The following is a 23,867-nucleotide window of genomic DNA, read 5'->3' as shown; positions in this document are numbered from 1 at the left end:
ACAGGTTATATCCTGCAATAAAGATCATTTCGCCCCAGTGCCTTTGTTAAAATTTTTGTTGTGTTGATTCAACGGAGAAGAGGAGCATCCGGCAGCATGGTAAAAAATATTGCGGTACATAATCTGCTGTTCTATCGCGCGTGCGATGATGTCAGAGGTTAAAAACAATAGTGTTCATTGATTGCAGGAACTTCTTTGTTGTTGTAATTTCCCAAACGGACATGTCAGGATTTCTCCAATTAAGGATTCTAGCTTTAAGGTAATGTCCAGGATGCATTACAAGATGTTGGGCCTAGATTCTGTCCTGATTTGTAGACAAGTTATATCATCACATCATTTTCTGTGGAACCAGAGGCCAGGGGAAATGTAATCGCTAATCAAAGGCTGGAAGGAAAAACAATCTTTGGATGAATCCCAAATGGCACCTTATTCCCTACATAGCGCACAACTTTTGACCAGAGTCCTGTTCAAAAACAGTAAAGGGAATAGGGTACCATTTTGGGCTGCAGCCTTTGTGTCTGTTTCATTAGCCTGAGAAAAGGCTTCCCATTATGTGATAAACAAATAGATAATGAGGGCTCATTTGCTGCATATTGGCCTCAGTACATGCCAGCGGGCTCTGACATTTGGCTGTCTGTGGCCTGTGGTGGCTCACTGCAGGGGGGCCAGGAGGGGATAGAGGCGAGAGGGGTAGAGGAGAGAAAGAGGAGAGCAGATGGCAGGCACAGTGGAGAGGAGTGGTGAACTCTTCAACTCTCTGTCAACACACACAACAAGAAAACTAACTCTGTGTCTGCACATGCATGTGCGCACACCCATACACAAACCCGATGCACTTTGTGTCACAAGCAGTGCTCTTGGGAGCTATACGAATATACTCAGTGATTAGAGTGGCTGACCAGAACAAGGTCTGTGAACCACAGGAAGCTGTCATTATCCTCCCCCAGGCTAACAGGCTGACTACACCGCTTGCGTTGCGTGCGCTGCAAAATAAATTTAGACATACATGTTATTCAATTATTGCACCCACACTGCTTGCGCCAACAAGCGTCTGCGTTGCCAAGGGCTAAAATAGCAGTCAGTTCTATTTCTGACGCAGATCTCGCTGCAAGTCCTGCCTCTCCCATCTCCTCATTGGTTTATAGAAGCAGGTACCCACATGCCATCTCCTCATTGGTTATACCCACGTGGGTGACTGAAAGACGAAATAGGTCGGTGGCGGTAATGCACCTAATTTATGAAAGTTGCCAATCGCAATATGAAGTCAAGAGAAGAAAAGGCCTGGAAGGAGGAGTTGAAATGATTCGGTTGACTGTTTTATGTGTGGATTAATTGGCGAAGTAGAGGACCTTGTGCATTTCAGGTAAAATAACAACTCAACATTTATCCCAGGACAAATTAGCAAGCAACAACAAGCTAGCTAAATAGGACAAATTAGCTAGCAACTGAAAGCTAGCTAGCTAAATTGCCATGAATGTTTAATGCTTTTCGACCTCTCCCCAAATTAATATAATTGGTTCAGAGTTTGTTTTGATATTTTAACCTGCGTGTCGTGATCGCGTTTGGTGTGGGCGGACAAATTCAATTTGCGCACAATGACGCACGCACGCGGACGGTTTGGGTACAGAGCCATGGCATCACTATGCACTGCACTTACTACATAACTCCTCTATGGGTCATTCAGTTTACTGGAGGTGGAGGAGGGATGCAATAACCCTTTAGACTCGGAGTCAATTCAATGTTCTATCCTGCATTGAGTTGAATTGCATTGGAATGACCCCACAATCCAACCACACAACAAGGAAGCAGTGAATAATGGATTACTGAAGCCTGTTTTCTTTTAATAATCAGTCATCATGTCAATGACTTGCTACACCCTACCAGGGGGGCCCTAGTGTTCACTCCATCAATACTGAGCCTTGCTGTAGTCCAGTGAGGAGAGAGGAAGAGTGTATGTCTCAAATGGTACCCCATTCCCTTTATAGTGCACTACTTTTGACGAGGGCCCATAGGGCTCTGGTCAAAAGTACTGCACTATATTGGGGAAAGAGAACCATTTGAGACTCAGTCAGAACATTTGGGAAAGAGTAGCTTGGAGCTACCAGAAGAGTACAGTAGTGTGAGAGGAAAGCAGAATAGTGGGAGTTAGTGTGGTCTGTACTGTCACTGGATGGTAATCACAAGACCCAGACGAAAGGTCACTGCTGAGAGAGACAGACTGGGTGTGGGAGTAATGGAGCAGACTGAGGCCTGGCCAACCTGTGGAGATGGTGCCAAGGCCTGGAGCTGGGCTGGGTCAGGGTGGGTGGGCTGCTGGTGGGGACCAGCCCCACTGTGGGGGGGATTTCCTGGGGCTATCAACTAGAGTCTGAGGTCGGTTTGATGGAGGCTAAGGTCAAAGCCAAAGCCACTTAATAGGGTGGGTTAGTTAGCTTGGAGCCAAAGACACAGTCTTGGATGTGAGTTTGAAGGGAAGAAGCCCAGAGGTAGGATTGTTTTTCGGGGGATCAAAGCCCTATTACTGGGGTGGGTTTGCTTGAGGCAGGTTGGCCTGAACAGCAGGCCTCGGCCTGGGATGATGGAAGGAGGTACGGTCTGGTCTCTGGTCCTCCCCTGCCTGCCTGCTAAATAATGGACCTGAGATTGGGAGGGGAACTCGAGTCTAATGTCAAGTTCTGGTCCTCCGCTGCCTGGCAGCCTAATTAGGTCAAACTTATTACCAGCCTTTCTGCCAAGAATAGGCCTGGCCTAGAAGACATCAGTGGTCAGTACAGAGGAGGGGACTGGCTAGCTGGGGCTGCAGATGGTCAAAGAACTGTCAGAGCAGGAGGCACAGAACACTGACAGGGAGAATGTCAGCCACACAGACACACAGACTCAAACACATACACACAGACTTGCACACACACACACGCACGCACACAGCGGCATTAACCTATGTCTCATCCTGTAACACGGTCGCCGTGGTGACTCATTGTATAGCCAATCCACACATTTAGATTGAACACTCATTTCAGTTCTCATAATCACACTTCACTCTTTTCTCTGCCTATACCTCTCTTTGATGCCTATCTCTCTGCAGGGTATCACACTTATCCCCAGAGGGAAATGCCAAACCTCCATCCCATTCCAAGTAGACTCGATACAGTACTATATGGAATTAAGTAAGAAGAAAAGTGAATATGGCCCGTAGCTCTATAGTCAAAAAGGTATAGATGTTCTCTTGAGGTTTCACAGTGGGTGTAAGGTATGGGTGTAAATCAGTGGTGACTGTATATATACAGTGCATTCGGAAAGTATTCAGAACCCTTGACTTTTTCCACATTTTGTTACGTTACAGCCTTATTTTAAAATGGATTAAATAAATACAAATCCTCAGCAATCTACTACACACAATACCCCACAATGACAAAGCAAAAACAGGTTGTACATTTTTGCAAATTTATTACAGATTAAAAACAGAAATACTTTATTTACATAGGTTTTTAGAGCCTTTGTTATGAGACTCGATGTTTCTACAACTTGATTGGAGTCCACCTGTGGTAAATTCAATGGATTGGACATGATTTGGAAAGGTACACACCTGTCTATATAAGTTACCACATTTGACAGTACATGTCAGAGTAAAAACCAAGCCATCAGGTCGAAGGAATTGTCTTAGAGCTCCGAAACAGGATTGTGTTGAGGCACAGATCTGGGGAAGGGTACCAAAATATTTCTGCATCATTGAAGGTCCCCAAGAACACAGTGGCATACATCAGTCTTAAATGGAAGATACTTCCTTGAGCTGGCCACTCTGAGAAACTGAGCAATTAGGGGAAATGGGCATTGGTCAGGGAGGTGACCAAGAACCCGATGGTCACTCTGAGAGCTCCAGAGTTCCTCTGTGCAGATGGCAGAACCTTCCAGAAGGACAACCATCTCTGCAGCACTCCAACAATCAGGCCTTCATAGTAGAGTGGCCAGACGGAAGCCACTCCTCAGTAAAACGCACATGACAGCCCGCTTTGAGTTTGCCAAAGGCACCTAAATACTCTCAGAACATGAGAAACAAGATTCTCTGGTCTGATGAAACCAAGATTGAACTCTTTGGCCTGAATGCCAACTGTAACGTCTGGAGGAAACCTGGAACCATCCCAACGGTGAAGCATGGTGGTGGCAGCTGTGGGGATGTCATGCTGTGGGAATGTTTTTCAGCAGCAGGGACTGGAAGACTAGTCAGGAACAAGGCAAAGATGAACAGAGAAAAGTAGAGAGAGATCCTTGATGAAAACCTGCTTCAGAGCGCTCAGGACCTCAGACTGGGGCAAAGGTTCACCTTCCAAAAGGACAACAACCCTAAGCACACAGCCAAGACAACACAGAAGTGGCTTCTGGACATGTCTCTGAATGTCCTTAAGTGGTCTAGCCAGAGCCCAGACTTGAACCCGATCGAACATCTCTGCAGAGACCTGAAAATAGCTGTGCAGCAACGCTCCCCATCCAACCTGACAGAGCTTGAAAGGATCTGCAGAGAAGAACGGGAGAATCTCCCCAAATACAGGTGTTCCAAACTTGTTGTAATATCATTTTTTTTTGTTTTTGCTGTGTCATTATGCGGTATTGTGTGTAGATTGATGAGGGAAAAATTGAATCAATTTTAGAATAAGGCTGGAACATAACGTGGAAAAAATCAAGGGGTCGTATACTTTCCAAATGCACTGCATGTTCAGCTAAAGAGAGAGAGAGAAGAATGGAGGTAGAGAGAGCAAAAGAAAATTTGCAAAAGCAAAAGGTAGAGAAAAGGATAAAGAGAGAGAGGAACACTGAGGGTCTGAAGGAGGGAGAGGTACAGAGAGTGATGAAATAAAGACAGAGAAAAAGAGAGCCACCTCTCTTCCCCCTCTCTCTCCCAGGGGAGGAGGAAAGGAGGATAGATGGATGCGAGTGTTAGGGCCTCTGGCACGTCGGTGGCAGTCTGCATGCCAAGGTGTGTGTGTGTGTGTGTGGTGCAGCAGGGATAATACTAAATCAGTGGGTACTGTAAACACTATAAATCAACTGCGACACACATACACACAGGCGCATGCTCACACGTGTGCACACACACACCGACACACACACACAGAGCCCCTCGCAGCATGCACCACTGAACCTCTGCATATTCAACCACACACCAGTTTCAATTCAATTTGCACAGAGAAGGAAGAAGGAAGAGGGGGAGGGAAAAGGAGGGAGAGGAAGGTTAATGAGGGACTAGGAGGTAGAGCAAAGGAGAACTTCGAAACGGGTCTTATTAAAGTTGAAGAAGCACTCATTGACCTAAAACTCTTCAGAGTATGGTTGAGAGAAGACAAGGGAAGATACATCCGTCAATAAGAGAAACGGAGAGAATAGAAGAGAGGAACTAGGGGAAAGGGCCCAAAGTCTGATTCCTGCTTCATGCCAATGTCACCTTGCAGCAGCTGCTGCTGTCATCCCACTAATGCAGCCATTGTGACCCCTGATCCCTGTAGTTAATGATGAGCGTGGTGCTGGTCTGGGATGTGCTGGGGGAGAAGAGGACACTGGCTGGCACACTCTGTTCAGCCCTACTGGGACTCACATTCATACTTAGTGGCACAGTCTCAAATGACACTCTATTCCCTGTATAAACAGTGCACTACTTTTAAACAGCACCATCTGTGGCCAAATGACCAAAGCCCAAATTACACAATTTCTTAAATAGAGCAACATGGGAATAGAGTGAGACCTCACTCACTCTCAAATATAAAATGATGGAAACATCACTATTAAGTGGGGTATTTTTCTCACCCAGAACCTCAGAAAAAGGTGATGTAGGTATGACAACATACATTTCCATCCTTCTCTCTCTTACCTGGAAATCTCTCTCATCCAGAATCTCTTTCCTCCATCGCACCAGGAAAGCAGCACACACGTAGAGATGGAAGTGAGAGAATCCCTCTGGTTCAGCCTGCAAAGAGAGAGAGAGAGAATTACACAACAAAACACATTTTCTAACATATCAGGCGTTAGCAGCAGTGGAGCGACAGCGAAGATAATACTGTAGCATCCTCCCAGTGCCCTCCATCTGCATCTCTCCACTTAGGCCTACTCTACCTTGACATTATGTTTGATAGGAAGACAAATCTACACTCAGAGTGGGAATTTGGACACTTACTGCCTGGCAGAGCGAGAGAAGACAGGAAAAAGAAATAAAGACAGAAGATATTAAATATTTTCTGTCACAATCAGAGAATTTACAATCGACTAGAAGCTGAAAGACAAATCCCTGTTAAATTTGCCCTTTACTTTTTCTCCTGCCTTCTTTCAGACGCTCATTACATTTCCAGGCCGGCTTTTACAGGGCTAAATAAAGGAGGGGAATTAAAGTGAGAGAGAGCGAGTCTGAGATAGCCCTCTTCTATAGCCCTGGATAGCCCTCATCTAAAGGGCTATCCAGGGGAAGACAATTAAAGCTCTTAAAACAGACTGAAGAACTAAAGGAGTGGAAATGGGACAATATGTTCAAGTGCTTACAGTAATACTGGTCTTCACAAACTCTCAACATCCAGTCAACTCAACTGCATACAGTTGAAGTCGGAAGTTTACGTACACCTTAGCCAAACACATTTAAACTCAGTTTTTCACAATTCCTGACATTTAATCCTGGTAAAAATGTCAGAATAATAGTAGAGAGAACGATTTATTTCAGATTTGATTTCTTTCATCACATTCCCAGTGGGTCAGACGTTTACATACTGTAAAGGTTCTCTTGTGGTGAAGGAGAGTCGGACCAAAATGCAGTGTGTAGATTGCGATCCATGTTTATTCAACAAATGTAACACGAATCTAAATACAAACACTACAAAACAATAAACGTAACGAAAACCGAAACAGCCAACTGGTGCACATACACACAGAACAAGGACATCAAGACACTAAGGACAATCACTCACAAAACCCAACACAAAACAGCCTACCTTAATATGGTTCCCAATCAGAGACAATGACTAACACCTGCCTCTGATTGAGAACCATATCAGGCCAAACATAGAAATAGACAAACCAGACACACAACATAGAATGCCCACCCAGCTTACGTCCTGACCAACACTAAAACAAGGAAAACACATACGAACGATGGTCAGACCGTGACAGAACCCCCCCCCCCCCCCAAGGTGCGGACTCCGAACGCACAACCTAAACCTATAGGGGAGGGTCTGGGTGGGCATCTTCCGCGGTGGCGGCTCTGGCGCTGGACGTGGACCCCACTCCATAGTTGTCTTAGTCCACCTCCTTAGCGTCCCTTGAGTGGCGACCCTCGCCGCTAACCTTGGCCTAGGAAACCTCGGGACTGAGGGGAAGCTCGGGACTGAGGGGAAGCTCGGGACTGAGGGGAAGCTCGGGACTGAGGGGAAGCTCGGGAGTGAGGGGAAGCTCGGGAGTGAGGGGAAGCTCGGGAGTGAGGGGAAGCTCGGGAGTGAGGGGAAGCTCGGGAGTGAGAGGAAGCTCGGGAGTGAGAGGAAGCTCAGGCAGGTTGATGGATCTACCAGATCCTGGCTGGCTGGTGGTTTCGGCAGATCCTGGCCGACTGGCGGATCCTGGCCGACTGGCGGATCCTGGCCGACTGGCGGATCCTGGCCGACTGGCGGATCCTGGCCGACTGGCGGATCCTGGCCGACTGGCGGATCCTGGCCGACTTGCGGATCCTGGCCGACTGGCGGATCTGGCAGATCCTGGCTGACTGGCGGATCCTGGCTGACTGGCAGATCCTGGCCGACTGGCAGTTCTGGCAGATCCCGGATGACTTGCGGATCTGGAAGAGTCTGGTTGACTGGCGGACCTGGAAGAGTCTGGTTGACTGGCGGATCTGGAAGAGTCTGGTTGACTGGCGGATCTGGAAGAGTCTGGTTGACTGGCGGATCTGGAAGAATCTGGTTGACTGGCGGATCTGGAAGAGTCTGGTTGACTGGCGGATCTGGAAGAGTCTGGTTGACTGGCGGATCTGGAAGAGTCTGGTTGACTAGCAGATCTGGAAGAGTCTGGTTGACTGGTGGATCTGGAAGAGTCTGGTTGACTGGCAGATCTGGAAGAGTCTGGTTGACTGGCAGATTTGGAAGAGTCTGGTTGACTGGCGGATCCTGGCAGACTGAAAGATCTGGCTGCTCCATGCTGACTGGCGGCTCTGGCTGCTCCACGCTGACTGGCGGCTCTGGCTGCTCCATGTAGGCTGACAGCTCTGGCGGCTTCTTACAGACTGGCAGCTCTGGCAGCTCTGTGCAGACTGGCAGCTCCTTACAGACTGACAGCTCCTTACAGACTGACAGCTCCTTGCAGACTGACAGCTCCTTGCAGACTGGCAGCTCCTTGCAGACTGGCAGCTCCTTGCAGACTGGCAGCTCCTTGCAGACTGACAGCTCCTTGCAGACTGACAGCTCTGGCTGCTTCATGCAGACTGACAGCTCTGGCTGCTCCATGCAGACTGACAGCTCTGGCTGCTCCATGCAGGCTGACAGCTCTGTCTGCTCCATGCAGACTGACAGCTCCTTGCAGACTGACAGCTCTGGCTGCTTCATGCAGACTGACAGCTCTGGCTGCTCCATGCAGACTGACAGCTCTGGCTGCTCCATGCAGGCTGACAGCTCTGTCTGCTCCATGCAGACTGACAGATCTGGCTGCTCCATGCAGATTGACAGCTCTGGCTGCTCCATGCAGACTGGCAGCTCTGGCTGCTCCATGCAGGCTGGCAGCTCTGGCTGCGCTGAACAGGCAGGAGACTCCAGCAGCGCTGTAGAGGAAGAAGGCTCTAGCTGTGCTGAACAGGCGGGAGACTCCGGCAGCGCAGGAGAGGAGAAAGGCTCTGACAGCGCTGGAGAGGCGGGAGACTCCGACAGCGCAGTAGAGGCGAGGCGCACTATAGGCCTGATGCGTGGTGCTGGTACTGGTGGTACTGGACCGAGGACACGCACAGGAAGCCTGGTGCGGGGAGCTGCTACCGGAGGGCTGGGGTGTGGAGGTGGTACTGGATAGACCGGACCGCGCAGGCGCACTGGAGCTCTTGAGCACCGAGCCTGCCCAACCTTACCTGGCTCGATGCCCACTCTAGCCCGGCCGATACGAGGAGCTGGAATATACCGCACCGGGCTATGCACCCGCACTGGGGACACCGTGCGCACCACTGCATAACACGGTGCCTGCCCGGTCTCTCTAGCCCCCCGGTAAGCACAGGGAGTTTGCGCAGGTCTCCTACCTGGCGTAGCCATACTCCCTGTGAGCCCCCCCCCCCCAAGAAATGTTTGGGGCTGACTCCCGGGCTTCCTTGCCAACCGTGTTCCCTCGTATCGCCGGCTCCTCTCTCCAGCTGCCTCTGCTCTCCTAAGTGCCTCCACTTGTTCCCATGGAAGGCGATCCCTTCCCGCCAGGATCTCCTCCCATGTGTAGCAACCCTTGCCATCCAATATATCGTCCCATGTCCAATCCTCATTGTGCCGCTGTTGCTGCCTTTGTTGCCTCTCCTGTGGCTCCTGCCTGTTGACACACTGCTTGGTCCTTTTGTGGTGGGTGATTCTGTGAGTCGGACCAAAATGCAGCAAGTCGGACCAAAATGATTGCGATCCATGTTTATTCAACAAACGTAACACGAATCTAAATACAAACACTACAAAACAATAAACGTAACGAAAACCGAAACAGCCTAATACTGGTGCACATACACACAGAACAAGGACATCAAGACACTAAGGACAATCACCCACAAACCCAACAGAAAACAGGCTACCTAAATATGGTTCCCAATCAGAGACAATGACTAACACCTGCCTCTGATTGAGAACCATATCAGGCCAAACATAGAAATAGACAAACCAGACACACAACATAGAATGCCCACCCAGCTCACATCCTGACCAACACTAAAACAAGGAAAACACATACGAACGATGGTCAGACCGTGACACATACACTCAATTAGTATTTGGTAGCATTGTCTTTAGATTGTTTAACTTGGGTCAAATGTTTCGGGTCGCCTTCCAAAAGCGTCCCACAATAAGTTGGGTGAATTTTGGCCCATTCCTCTTGACAGAGCTGGTGTAACTGAGTCAGGTTTGTAGGCCTCCTTGCTCGCCCACACTTTTTCAGTTCTGCCCACACATTTTCTATAGGATGGAGGTCAGGGCTTTGTGATGGCCACTCCAATACCTCGACTTTGTTGTCCTTAAGCCATTTTGCCACAACTTCGGAAGTATGCTCGGGTTCATTGTCCATTTGGAAGACCCATTTGCGACCAAGCTTTAACTTCCTGACTGATGTGTTGAGATATTGCTTCAACATATTTTTCCTCCCTCATGATGCCATGTATTTTGTGAAGTGCACCAGTCCCTCCTGCAGCAAAGCACCCCCACAACATGATGCTGCCACCCCCGTGCTTCATGGTTGGGATGGTGTTCTTCAGCTTGCAAGCCTCCCCCTTTTTCCTCCAAACATAACGATGGTCATTATGGCCAAACAGTTCTATTTTTGTTTCATCAGACCAGAGGACATTTCTCCAAAAAGTACGATATTTGTCCCCATGTGCAGTTGCAAACCGTAGTCTGGGTTTTTTATGGCGGTTTTGGAGCAGTGGCTTCTTCCTTGCTAGCGGCCTTTCAGGTTATGTCGATATAGGACTCGTTTTACTGTGGATATAGATACTTTTGTACCCGTTTCCTCCAACATCTTCACAAGGTCCTTTGCTGTTGTTCTGGGATTGATTTGCACTTTTCGCACAAAAATACGTTCATCGCTAGGAGACAGAACGCGTCTCCTTCCTGAGTGGTGTGATGGCTGCGTGGTCCCATGGTGTTTATACTTGCGTACTATTGTTTGTACAGATGAATGTGGTACCTTCAGGCATTTGGAAATTGCTCCCAAGGATGAACCAGACTTGTGGAGGTCTACAATTTTCTTTCTGAGGGCTGATTCCTTTTGATTTTCCCATAATGTCAAGCAAAGAGGCACTGAGTTTGAAGGTAAGCCTTTAAATACATCCACAGGTGCACCTCAAATTGACTCAAATTATGCCAATTATCCTATCAGAAGCTTCTAAAGCCATGACATAATTTTTTTGAATTTTCCAAGCTGTTTAAAAGGCACAGTCAACTTAGTGTATGTAAACGTCTGACCCACTGGAATTGTGATACAGTGAATTATAAGTGAAATAATCCATCTGTAAGCAATTGTTGGAAAAATGACTTGTGTCATGCACAAAGTAGATGTCCTAACTGACTTGCCAAAACCATAGTTTTGAACTTTGTGGAGTGGTTGAAAAATGAGTTTTAATGTCCCCAACCTATGAGCATGTAAACTTCCGACTTCAACTGTATGTATATTTGCATATTATCTCAGCCAAAATCAACAATCAAACAGAGGGAGCAGAGAGATGGAGCAGAGATATATAGTGTGCGCATACTGTGTGTGTCTGGGAGCGAGCGAGCAGCTCCCACTAAGCAATAACCACATTGGGTCGGACTGGGCCAGCTTATGATTAGTTCCACCAGTGTCTCTACAAAACTTCCCGAGGACGTCTCTTACAGACGCAGCGCCATGTCAAAGACCCTCTGAAGGAAGGGAACTTATTCCCACTTTCCTGAGTAAATAGTCAGGACTAATGCTGTTCTCACTGGAGAAGAGGGGGTTGTTCAAAAATTACATTCTCCATTCCGGGGCAGGCGTGCTGCAGTTCAGTGGCGCAGCACAGTGAAGCGAAGCAAAGCACAGGGCGAGGGTGATATTTGCGTATTCACAGCGAGGGGCGACGGGCCGTCATTTATGCCAGACACGGAGAGAACGTAATGAAAATCAATGGCTGTGTTCCTTCCTCAAGCCAATAAACAGGCAGGACAGACAGGACAGGGATAGTGCTCTTCAAGGGTAACTAACTGTTGGAGGTACGGCTGTGGAAACATTCCCTTCACATTGAGGTTAAAACATACACAGGTTTGACACACTGCAGAGTGCAGACTGTTAATATGGATATAGCTGTGTAGGGAACATCGACTAAGCCAACAGCTAAGCAAATCACTTCTCTGCATGGAAATTCCAACACATCTATGCTATGTACATATTATGAATAGAGGTCGACCGATTATGCTTTTTCAACGCCGATACCGATAATTGGAGGACCAAAAAAGCCGATACCGATTAAATCGGACAATTTGTATTTTTTTAAATTATTTTTATGTATTTGTAATAATGACAATTACAACAATACTGAATGAACACTTATTTTAACTTAATATAATAGATCAATAAAATCTATTTAGCCTCAAGTAAATAATGAAACATGTTAAATTTTGTTTTAAATAATGCAAAAACAAAGTGTTGGAGAAGAAAGTAAAAGTGCAATATGTGCCATGTGAGAAAGCTAACGTTTCAGTTCCTTGCTCAGTACATGAGAGCATATGAAAGCTGGTGGTTCCTTTTAACATGAGTCTTAAATATTCCCAGGTAAGAAGCTTTAGGTTGTAGTTATTATAGGAATTATAGGACTATTTCCCTCTATACCATTTGTATTTAATTAATCGTTGACTATTGGATGTTCTTAAAGGCACTTTAGTATTGCCAGGGTAACAGTATAGCTTCCGTCCCTCTCCTCGCTCCTCCCTGGGCTCGAACCAGCAACACAACGACAACAGCCACCACATCAAAGCAGCGCTACCCATGCAGAGCAAGGGAAACAACCACCCCAAGGCTCAGAGCGAGTAGCGCGCACTATCTAGCCAGCCATTTCACTTCGGTTACACCAGGCTCACCTCGGGAGTTGATAGGCTTGAAGTCATAAACAGCTTGATGCACAATGAAGAGCTGCTGGCAAAACGCACAAGAGTGCTGTTTGAATGAATGTTTACTCGCCTGCTTCTGTCTACCACCGCTCAGTCAGATACTTAGATACTTGTATGTTCAGTCAGATTATATGCAACGCAGGACACGCTAGACAATATCTAGTAATATCATCAACCATGTGTAGTTAACTAGTGATTATGATTGATTGTTTTTTATAAGATACGTTTAATGCTAGCTAGCAACTTACCTTGGCTTAGTGCATTTGCGTAACAGGCAGTCTCCTTGTGGAGTGCAACGAGAGAGAGGCAGGTCATTATTGCGTTGGACTAGTTAACTGTAAGGTTGCAAGATTGGATCCCCCGAGCTGACAAGGTGAAAATCTGTCGTTCTGCCCCTGAACGAGGCAGTTAACCCACTGTTTCTAGGCCGTCATTGAAAATAAGAATGTGTTCTTAACTGACTTGCCAAGTTAAATAAAGATTAAATAAAAATAATAAAAAATAAAAATAATAATAATAATAATAATAATAATAATAATAATTCGGCAAATCGGCGCCCCAAAATACCGATTTCCGATTGTTATGAAAACTTGAAATCGGCCCTAATTAATCGTCCATTCCGATTAATCGGTCGACCTCTAATTATGAAGCATGACATATGGTAGCTTCACATGAGTTACTATCAATTATTATTCCTTTATAACCTTTAATTTAACTAGGCAAGTCAGTTAAGAACAAATTCTTATTTACAATGACGGCCTACCCCGGGCCAAAACCGAACGACGCTGGGCCAATTGTGCACCGCCCTATTGGGACTCCCAATCACGACCTGATGTGACGCATTCGAACCAGGGACTGCAGGGACGCCTCTTGCACTGAGATGCAGTGCCTTAGACCGCTGCGCCACTCGGGAGTCTACTCCATACCATTCCCCCATAAAACTAAAACATACAAGAAAGTTTTGAGTCTTTCTTCATCATCCAACCGCTCTAACATCCTACTAGAGGTCACTTTCAATAAGCAGACAGTATTAAATGGTAAACTAGACTAGTGGGTGTAATCATACATCATTAGAATTATACATGGCAGTGATGCCAGGGTACACCTTAAAGGAAAAAATACACTATATTTTGGTATCTTTTTCATTAGTCCACTGTTGATACGGAGTAAGATGCTTTTAGCTCCGAAGCAACTTTGCAGTATTTTTTATATTCATTATTTCTGACATTTTTAGCCCAAAGCGTTTTTTGTTGTTGTTGTGTTATTACATCCTACCGGAAAGCAATGCCACTCCGACATTTCACGTCCTATTATTTATTTAGTTCTTAATTCTATTATTTGACTTTTAGATTGGTATGTATTGTTGTGAATTGTTAGATAATACTGCACTGTTGGAGCTAGCAACACAAGCATTTCGCTACACCGGCAATAACATCTGCTAAATAAAATTAGATTGATACAGTCCCAAAATGTTGTGCGTGTCAGCAGTCACGTTTTCAAGAAGCAAATGTCACATCATGATGATTGTGTTTCGCAATATCTTGAAAACTTGCATGCAAAACATTTTGGGACTATATCAAATAAGGACTAATGAGAAAAAACAAAGATAATTTAAGTGGAGTTTTCCTTTAAGTGTCAGTTAACTGCAGCAGCGTCTACTCGTGGATCATTTTAATTGTTTCTCTCTCACTGCTCCTCGGGGGAATGGGACCTTAATAAATGACCACAATAAAAGAAAAGGCACTGGATGCTCTTTCTCCTTCTCTCTCTATGACTTTCCTTGTCCTTTATGCCTTCCAAATTTGTGCCTTTGCTTTCTCTCAAAACATTTTTTAAATATTTTTTTTTAAATGTAAACTTTATTTATCTAGGCAAGTCAGTTAAAAACAAATTCTTATTTGCAATGACGGCCTACCGGGGAACAGTGGATTAACGGCTTTGTTCAGGGGCAAAACAACAGATTTTTACCTTGTCAGCTCGGGATTCGATCCAGCAACCTTTCGGTTACTGGCCCAACCACCTGCCGCCCCAAAATACATCTTTGCACTCTAGTTCTTTCTTAGCCTCTGTCTTCCCTCTCAGCCACGCTCTCCTTCCCTCTCAGCCACTCTCTCTCCTCTTTCCCTCTCAGCCACTCTCTCCTCTTCTTCTTCCCACTCTCCCGCCCCTCCCTCTCAGCCAATCGCTGCCTCTCCTTTTTCCTATTAGCCAATCTCTGCCTCTCCTCTCCCCTCTCAGACAATCTCAGCCTCTCCTCTTCCCTCTCAGCCTCTCCTCTTCCCTCTCAGCCTCTCCTCTTCCCTCTCAGCCTCTCCTCTTCCCTCTCAGCCTCTCCTCTTCCCTCTCAGCCTCTCCTCTTCCCTCTCAGCCTCTCCTCTTCCCTCTCAGCCTCTCCTCTTCCCTCTCAGCCTCTCCTCTTCCCTCTCAGCCTCTCCTCTTCCCTCTCAGCCACTCCTCTTCTCAGCCACTCCTCTCTCAGCCACTCCTCTCTCAGCCACTCCTCTCTCAGCCCCTCCCCTCTCAGCCCCTCCCCTCTCAGCCTCTCCCCTCTCAGCCTCTCCCCTCTCAGCCTCTCCCCTCTCAGCCTCTCCCCTCTCAGCCTCTCCCCTCTCAGCCTCTCCCCTCTCAGCCTCACCCCTCTCAGCCTCACCCCTCTCCTCTCAGCCTCTCCCCTCACAGCCTCTCCCCTCACAGCCTCTCCCCTCACAGCCTCTCCCCTCACAGCCTCTCCCTCTTCCCTCTCAGCCTCTCCCCTCTCAGCCTCTTCCCTCTCAGCCTCTCCCTCTTCCCTCTCAGCCTCTCCCTCTTCCCTCTCAGCCTCTCCCTCTTCCCTCTCAGCCTCTCCCTCTTCTCCCCTCTCAGCCTCTCCCCTCTACAGCCTCTTCCCTCTCAGCCTCTTCCCTCTCAGCCCCTCCCTCTCAGCCTCTCCCCTCTCAGCCTCTCCCCTCTCAGCCTCTCCCCTCTCAGCCTCTCCCCTCTCAGCCTCTCCCCTCTCCCTCTTCCCTCTCAGCCTCTCCCTCTTCCCTCTCAGCCTCTCCCTCTTCCCTCTCAGCCTCTACCCACTCAGCCTCTCCCCTCTCAGCCTCTCCCCTCTCAGCCTCTCCCCTCTCAGCCTCTCCCTCTGCCCTCTCAGCCTCTCCTCTCAGCCTCTCCCCTCACAGCCTCTCCCTCTTCCCTCTCAGCCTCTTCCCTCTCAGCCTCTTCCCTCTCAGCCTCTTCCCTCTCAGCCTCTTCCCTCTCAGCCTCTTCCCTCTCAGCCTCTTCCCTCTCAGCCTCTCCTCTTCCCTCTCAGCCTCTCCCTCTTCTCCCCTCTCAGCCTCTCCCTCTTCTCCCCTCTCAGCCTCTCCCCTCTACAGCTTCTTCCCTCTCAGCCTCTTCCCTCTCAGCCCCTCCCCTCACAGCCTCTCCCCTCACAGCCTCTCCCCTCACAGCCTCTCCCTCTTCCCTCTCAGCCTCTCCCCTCTCAGCCTCTTCCCTCTCAGCCTCTCCCTCTTCCCTCTCAGCCTCTCCCTCTTCTCCCCTCTCAGCCTCTCCCTCTTCTCCCCTCTCAGCCTCTCCCCTCTACAGCCTCTTCCCTCTCAGCCCCTCCCCTCTCAGCCTCTCCCCTCTCAGCCTCTCCCCTCTCAGCCTCTCCCCTCACAGCCTCTCCTCTTCCCTCTCAGCCTCTTCCCTCTCAGCCTCTTCCCTCTCAGCCTCTTCCCTCTCAGCCTCTTCCCTCTCAGCCTCTTCCCTCTCAGCCTCTTCCCTCTCAGCCTCTCCCTCTTCCCTCTCAGCCTCTCCCTCTTCTCCCCTCTCAGCCTCTCCCTCTTCTCCCCTCTCAGCCTCTCCCCTCTACAGCTTCTTCCCTCTCAGCCTCTTCCCTCTCAGCCCCTCCCCTCACAGCCTCTCCCCTCACAGCCTCTCCCCTCACAGCCTCTCCCTCTTCCCTCTCAGCCTCTCCCCTCTCAGCCTCTTCCCTCTCAGCCTCTCCCTCTTCCCTCTCAGCCTCTCCCTCTTCTCCCCTCTCAGCCTCTCCCCTCTACAGCCTCTTCCCTCTCAGCCCCTCCCCTCTCAGCCTCTCCCCTCTCAGCCTCTCCCCTCTCAGCCTCTCCCCTCTCAGCCTCTAGCCTCTCCCCTCTCAGCCTCTCCCTCTTCCCTCTCAGCCTCTACCCACTCAGCCTCTCCCCTCTCAGCCTCTCCCCTCTCAGCCTCTCCCCTCTCAGCCTCTCCCTCTGCCCTCTCAGCCTCTCCTCTCAGCCTCTCCCCTCACAGCCTCTCCCTCTTCCCTCTCAGCCTCTTCCCTCTCAGCCTCTTCCCTCTCAGCCTCTTCCCTCTCAGCCTCTTCCCTCTCAGCCTCTTCCCTCTCAGCCTCTCCCTCTTCTCCCCTCTCAGCCTCTCCCCTCTACAGCTTCTTCCCTCTCAGCCTCTCCCCTCTCAGCCTCTCCCCTCTCAGCCTCTCCCCTCTCAGCCTCTCCCCTCTCAGCCTCTTCCCTCTCAGCCTCTTCCCTCTCAGCCTCTTCCCTCTCAGCCTCTTCCCTCTCAGCCTCTTCCCTCTCAGCCTCTTCCCTCTCAGCCTCTTCCCTCTCAGCCTCTTCCCTCTCAGCCTCTTCCCTCTCAGCCTCTTCCCTCTCAGCCTCTTCCCTCTCAGCCTCTTCCCTCTCAGCCTCTTCCCTCTCAGCCTCTTCCCTCTCAGCCTCTTCCCTCTCAGCCTCTTCCCTCTCAGCCTCTTCCCTCTCAGCCTCTTCCCTCTCAGCCTCTTCCCTCTCAGCCTCTTCCCTCTCAGCCTCTCCCCTCTCAGCCTCTCCCCTCTCAGCCTCTCCCCTCTCAGCCTCTCCCCTCTCAGCCTCTCAGCCTCTCAGCCTCTCCCTCCCCTCTCAGCCTCTCCCCTCTCAGCCTCTCAGCCTCTCCCCTCTCAGCATCTCCCCTCTCAGCATCTCCCCCTCTCCCTCTTCCCTCTCAGCCTCTCCCTCTTCTTCCCGCTCAGCCTCTCCCTCTTCTTCCCTCCCAGTCTCTCCCTCTTCCCTCTCAGCCTCTCCCTCTTCCCTCTCCCTCTCAGCCTCTTCCCTCTCAGCTTCCCCCTCCCCCTATTCTTCCCTTTCAGCCACTCTCTCCTCTTCTTCCCTCTCAGCCACTCTCTCTCCTCTTTTTCCTCTCTCTCAGCCCATTTCTCTCTCCCTCCCTCCCTCCCTCAGCCCGTTTCTCAGTTTCTCTCTCTCCCCCCCGGCCCTTCTCTCTCTCTCTCTCTCCCTCCCTCGGCCCCTCGCTCGCCTCCTCGGCCGCTCCCTCGCCTCCTCGGTCTCTCCCTCGTTCGGTCTCTCCCTCGGCCCCTCCCTCGTTCGGTCTCTCCCTCGGCCCCTCCCTCGTTCGGTCTCTCCCTCGGCCCCTCCCTCGTTCGGTCTCTCCCTCGGCCCCTCCCTCGTTCGGTCTCTCCCTCGGCCCCTCCCTCGTTCGGTCTCTCCCTCGGCCCCTCCCTCGTTCGGTCTCTCCCTCGGCCCCTCGCTCGTTCGGTCTCTCCCTCGGCCCCTCCCTCGTTCGGTCTCTCCCTCGGCCCCTCCCTCGTTCGGTCTCTCCCTCGGCCCCTCCCTCGTTCGGTCTCTCCCTCGGCCCCTCGCTCGTTCGGTCTCTCCCTCGGCCCCTCGCTCGTTCGGTCTCTCCCTCGGCCCCTCCCTCGTTCGGTTTCTCCCTCGTTCGGTTTCTCCCTCGGCCTCTCCCTCTGCCTCTCCCTCGGCCCCTCAACTCAATAAGGACATGTCTGTTAAATAAGTTTAGACTAGCCAATACATGTAGCGTGGAATGTAGGCTAGATTGGGAGAAAGGTCTTGCATAAAACGCTAATATGACTGGGATTCACCTTCTCGAGAAGGAGAGATGAAGTTGGAGGAGGAGTGGTGGAATTAGAAAACAGAGGGAGAGATTGAAGAGAGAGAGCTAAGACATGGCAGAACACACACCTCATCTTCCCTGTCAATCACTCAGGCAGGGGACAGGCAGAGAGGGTACAGGGCGGAGTAGTAGAGAGAGAGAGATCCGAGAGAGAGAGAGAGAGACCGAGAGAGACCGAGAGAGAGAGAGACCGAGAGAGACCGAGAGAGAGAGAGACCGAGAGAGACCGAGAGAGAGACCGAGAGACCGAGAGAGAGAGAGAGAGACCGAGAGAGTGAGAGAGCCCGAGAGAGAGAGACCGAGAGAGAGAGAGAGAGAGACCGAGAGAGAGAGAGAGAGACCGAGAAAGAGACCGATAGACTGAGGCATAAAGAGAGAAACAGATAAACTGACAGAGAGCGAAGGAAGAAAAACAGAGATACAGAGATAAAGTGAGTGAGTAAGAGAGGGAACGAGAGAGTGAAGTGTTTTGCAGAGTGAGTTATGGTCTGGCTGATGATTGCCTATTGGTCTACCCTCACAGCTTTAATCTGACCAGCTGATGGGTAGGCACACACACACACACACAGACACAGACACAGACACACTTTATTAACAGAGGGACTTCTGGGAGTGAGAGCGTGATCACCAATCGCTTGTGATTACCTCAGCCCCATGTTCTCCAACATTTCTCTGGGTCTATATCTCACCTCACACTCTCACTCAATATCCCCCCATTCAACTCTATCTTCCACCCTCAGCCTTTCATACAGACTACCTCATCCTCCATATAAGTCTTCACACTAAAAGACTACAGTACACCCTCTGATAATTACTGACTTCAAGTTTCTCTATATTGTGCAGTATGCTTCCATCTCCTTCCCTATTGTTATTCCTGGTGCCAGTCCCGGTGTCAAGAGTCACAGAATTGGAGAAGACAGGCATGGGTTTGTCTGAGTGGGCCTGACCTGCAGACATGGTGTACAGTACTGAGGTTCTCTATGTGATCAGGAGAGAGGTGCAGAGTCAGGGAGTCAGGTGCTCCAAACTGTATCGCAAGCGGTCTCAACCTTAACTAGTCCTATTTGATGTGGGACTAAAACGTCTGCTCTTTGTGGAAAACTGATAACCAGGATTCAAACCCTGAAGGTGAGAGTAACCAGGAGAGTTGAGGTAGTGGGTGATGTGTGTGTGCCTGTGTGTGAGGAAAAACTCCTGCTGAGAAAACACATCTACAAAAGGCCTGTTGCTGTATCCTGAGTGAGACAGAGGACATCCATGGGAAGGACGTGTGTGTGTGTGTGTGTGTGTGTGTGTGTGTGTGTGTGTGTGTGTGTGTGTGTGTGTGTGTGTGTGTGTGTGTGTGTGTGTGTGTGTGTGTGTGTGTGTGTGTGTGTGTGTGTGTGTGTGTGTGTGTGTGTGTGTGTGTGTGTGTGTGTGTGTGTGTGTGTGTGTGTGTGTGTGTGTGTGTGTGTGTGTGTGTGTGTGTGTGTGTGTGTGTGTGTGTGTGTGTGTGTGTGTGTGTGTGTGTGTGTGTGTGTGTGTGTGTGTGTGTGTGTGTGTGTGTGTGTGTGTGTGTGTGTGTGTGTGTGTGTGTGTGTGTGTGTGTGTGTGTGTGTGTGTGTGTGTGTGTGTGTGTGTGTGTGTGTGTGTGTGTGTGTGTGTGTGTGTGTGTGTGTGTGTGTGTGTGTGTGTGTGTGTGTGTGTGTGTGTGTGTGTGTGTGTGTGTGTGTGTGTGTGTGTGTGTGTGTGTGTGTGTGTGTGTGTGTGTGTGTGTGTGTGTGTGTGTGTGTGTGTGTGTGTGTGTGTGTGTGTGTGTGTGTGTGTGTGTGTGTGTGTGTGTGTGTGTGTGTGTGTGTGTGTGTGTGTGTGTGTGTGTGTGTGTGTGTGTGTGTGTGTGTGTGTGTGTGTGTGTGTGTGTGTGTGTGTGTGCGCGCGCGCGCGAGTGGAGACAGTTCAGCAGCAACACTTCACACACAGGGGGTTAGCACTTGGCGAAATGCTGCAGCATACTGCAGACCAGAGCAGTGTGGAAGCACAGCAAGGTGTTTACGGTGTGTGTTGGGTTCTGTGTGTCAGTGTGTGTCCTCACACGTGAAAGCTCAGTCCTGAATGGATTCCGACACAGCTTGTCAGTGTGTTTGTATGTCTACAGCATAGGAAAAAAAGGACAGAGAGACAGAGGGATGAAGCGAACATGGCCGTGGAGGAGAGGGATAGAGTGAAAGAGAGAACGGTGTAGAGGAGGAGAGAGGACAAGAAAAATGGAGAGAGCGGTGCATCAGAGGAGAGGTATAGAGAGATGGAGTGAGCGAAGCGGCAGAGTTCTGTTTTTTAGAGAGAGCAGAACAGATTAAGTATTGATGCTTGGGGCCGTGTGGCTGACCCCACCTCTAACCCTGTCTGTGCCTGCTGGGGATTGGCTCTCTGTGTCACCAATCAGCCAATCATTAAGAGGCCCCTGGGGGCCTGGAGGGGAGGGGTAAAGGGGCTGGGGCCACATCCCCGAGGTTCATTTTGCCGTTCCTGTGCCCTGCAGAGGTATACACTCGCTCTTCCTCACTCAATCTCCCTCAATATCTCTGTTGCGCTCTCTCCATCTCTCTCATTACTTCTCTGTAAGCCCTGCAGTCTCCATCTGTCATTCTCTCTTTCCTTCTCTCTGGATAGACATAACGTAATAAGGTAAAACATTACAGCAATCTCTGACAATATAGTCAACCAAAATATAGGAAAATAAATAAATAAAAATCTGAACAGACAAATGTTGGCTATACCATTGCCAAAGATAACACTCACATTTCAAGTTAAAGTAGGGCCATTGGCAGCGTGTGAGTTTCAAGTTCGGGGAAGCAACAACAACAAAACTCATGTTTTGTTTGTTTTATCTTTAATGATAAGTATTCCATGCATCTATCATCGCATTTTCAGACTCAAGTAAGATAGTGTACTAGTCCCTAATGTGATGAGTAGATTGGATAGTCCAGAAATTAGGCTAATAATATAACTGACTCACTGTTTGCAGGATATTTCATGCAGACATTCTACGACACTTTGCTCTCCACGACTGGAGATAATAGCAGCCTTTTTAATACACAAAAATGACAGGGCAGACTACTCTGCTGACACTGAAAAAGTGAGAACGACATTGTCGTGAACGCATCCATCTAATTGAGGCCGATGAAAAGGGGAGACATGTCGTAGGCTTTGACGTCCATCAAGCCTGGATGAGGTAATTGCTCTAAAAGAAAACTGTTCAGGAGCACGGACTCACCCAATGATAAAGACAGTGAATATGCGCATGGCTGATGCTCTCCCAATAAGATAAGCTACTGTTCTCTCAATAAATAGCCTATTGCGAGTTGAGCATTTTTATGGCCTCCCTAAAGACAGGTTCTAGTTTTATCTTTGTCTCCTCTCTTTTGTGTTTTTCCAGCGATTGTATTTTGAAATATTAAGATAGACCTAGGCCTATTTTAGATGCATTTCGCTGACAGCCGCAAATCAACAATCATCTATTTGACATGTTATGCGCGGTGCCCAATTCGCACGCCTCCCGACTTTAGGAAATGCCCTGGCCTTGTTATTTAAAAGAATCTGCAGCTATTGTTCAAAAATAAGCTAATGATAATCTGTGGCTAAATCATGCTCTCTGGTGTAGTGTTTTGAAGGATTGGAATATATTTTTGGAAAGACAGCAGTAATTATATACTGTCATTTTCTTTAGGGGAAGCTTCTATTGGAGACGCCACCTATGAATAGGGCAGATGTGCTGTGAAACGTTCCAACAGCTAGCACAGTTCTGCCTAAACCTAACACTCTTCTGCCCATATGAACAAAGTTGTTTCTGGCCATATAAAGAACAGGGACGCATGATTTCATGAAAAGCAGCAAACGGACAACATTGCGTCTTTTATTAAAGAAAACAAAACAGAAAACAAACAGAAACAAGCAATTGGCCACAGCTCGCTTCACAGTTTCCCTGCCAAATAGGCCTATATGATACCTTCCACAAACAGTTTTGCTCGACAACAACACACATAGGCATAGTTCTAGAGGAGGGTATCTACCTCCCTGCCTTGGGGCTCTTTACAATGGAGCGGTGTAGCAGTAGTGATGGGGGGGGGCAAAAAGGTATCCGGTTGCATATCGGGATATTCTTTTTGACCATATATCGTATCGTTTTTGACATTATCGTACCAAAACTCCAATATTTTTCCTTCACAGCTTGTTCTCCTTTTTTTTTTTTTAATAGAGAGCCAATTTGTTTTCAGCACTCATTTCCATGACTGAGCACAAATCGTTTTCTCATGGCTCTCGCAGCGGACATGTGGTGAGAAATATTTTGGGGGGTGGAAATGGAATTGCAATAGATATAAAATCAGGAGAATCGCAATACATATCGTATCGGCACCTAAATATTGTGATAATATCGTATTGTCAGGTCCCTGGCAACTCCCAGACCTATGTAGCGGCAGACATTCTGCACCATGCATACCGTGTTTCTATCTTCCTGGTTACACAAAAGGGGGGGGGCTTTCTGCTCCCTAACACCCCCTTGCTAATGCATTCACACAGAGCCACTTGCTAATTTCATGCTCTGTGCAACAAGGATAATTTGGACACCCCTCTGTCAGGGACGAGTGGAGCGTGGAGGGAAGGAAGGGTGGGAACAGTGTGAATGTGTGTGTGAGGGGTTTTAGGAACAGTGGTTTGGGTGAGTGTGTGGTATGGGTATGAGAAGAAGCCATGAATGAACATACACTACATGCAAACACACACTTTGTCTTTCTCTCTGGCGCACACACACACACAAACACAATCAAAGCCCACCTTCAAAAGTAATATTTACTCTATGTCAGTCCTGCCAGTCATATTGGTAATACAATGGTAATTCACACATTAACTTCTCTGTGTGAACAGCTGTGGAGGGCCGCTGCATTATGTCGCCTGTTTGACATTTGACCTGTGATGTGTGGCAGAACCACCACCGTACTTTAGCGGAACCCCTAAGGGCTGTACATGCCGTACCCTGATCCTGCCTGCATTAACGCGACACACACACACATTGACACACATGAGAATAGCCCTAGGGCTGGCTGCAGGTGTTTCCACCTCCAGGTCTGTCCACGGTAACTGTCACGGCTGGCTGAAGGACTGGACCAAGGTGCAGCATGGTAAGCGTACATTTTCTCTTTATTAGAAATGATGCCGACAAAACAAAGA

General features: G+C 48.8%; 1 protein-coding gene across 1 annotated transcript in view; it reads right to left on the bottom strand.

Annotated features, from left to right (window-relative positions):
* tbc1d22a (TBC1 domain family, member 22a) overlaps positions 1 to 23,867 on the bottom strand; it is a 185,243-nt gene that overhangs the window by 22,202 nt on the left and 139,174 nt on the right. The window contains exon 13 of the mRNA XM_031832031.1: positions 5,858 to 5,953. Coding sequence (XP_031687891.1) covers positions 5,858 to 5,953 — 96 coding nt within the window. The remainder of the gene's footprint in view (positions 1 to 5,857; positions 5,954 to 23,867) is intronic.

This window comes from Oncorhynchus kisutch, linkage group LG9 (assembly GCF_002021735.2).
Source record: "Oncorhynchus kisutch isolate 150728-3 linkage group LG9, Okis_V2, whole genome shotgun sequence".
Lineage (NCBI taxonomy): Eukaryota > Metazoa > Chordata > Actinopteri > Salmoniformes > Salmonidae > Oncorhynchus > Oncorhynchus kisutch.
Note: the sequence above shows the minus strand (reverse complement) of the source record. Positions and strands in the feature narration are given on the sequence as shown.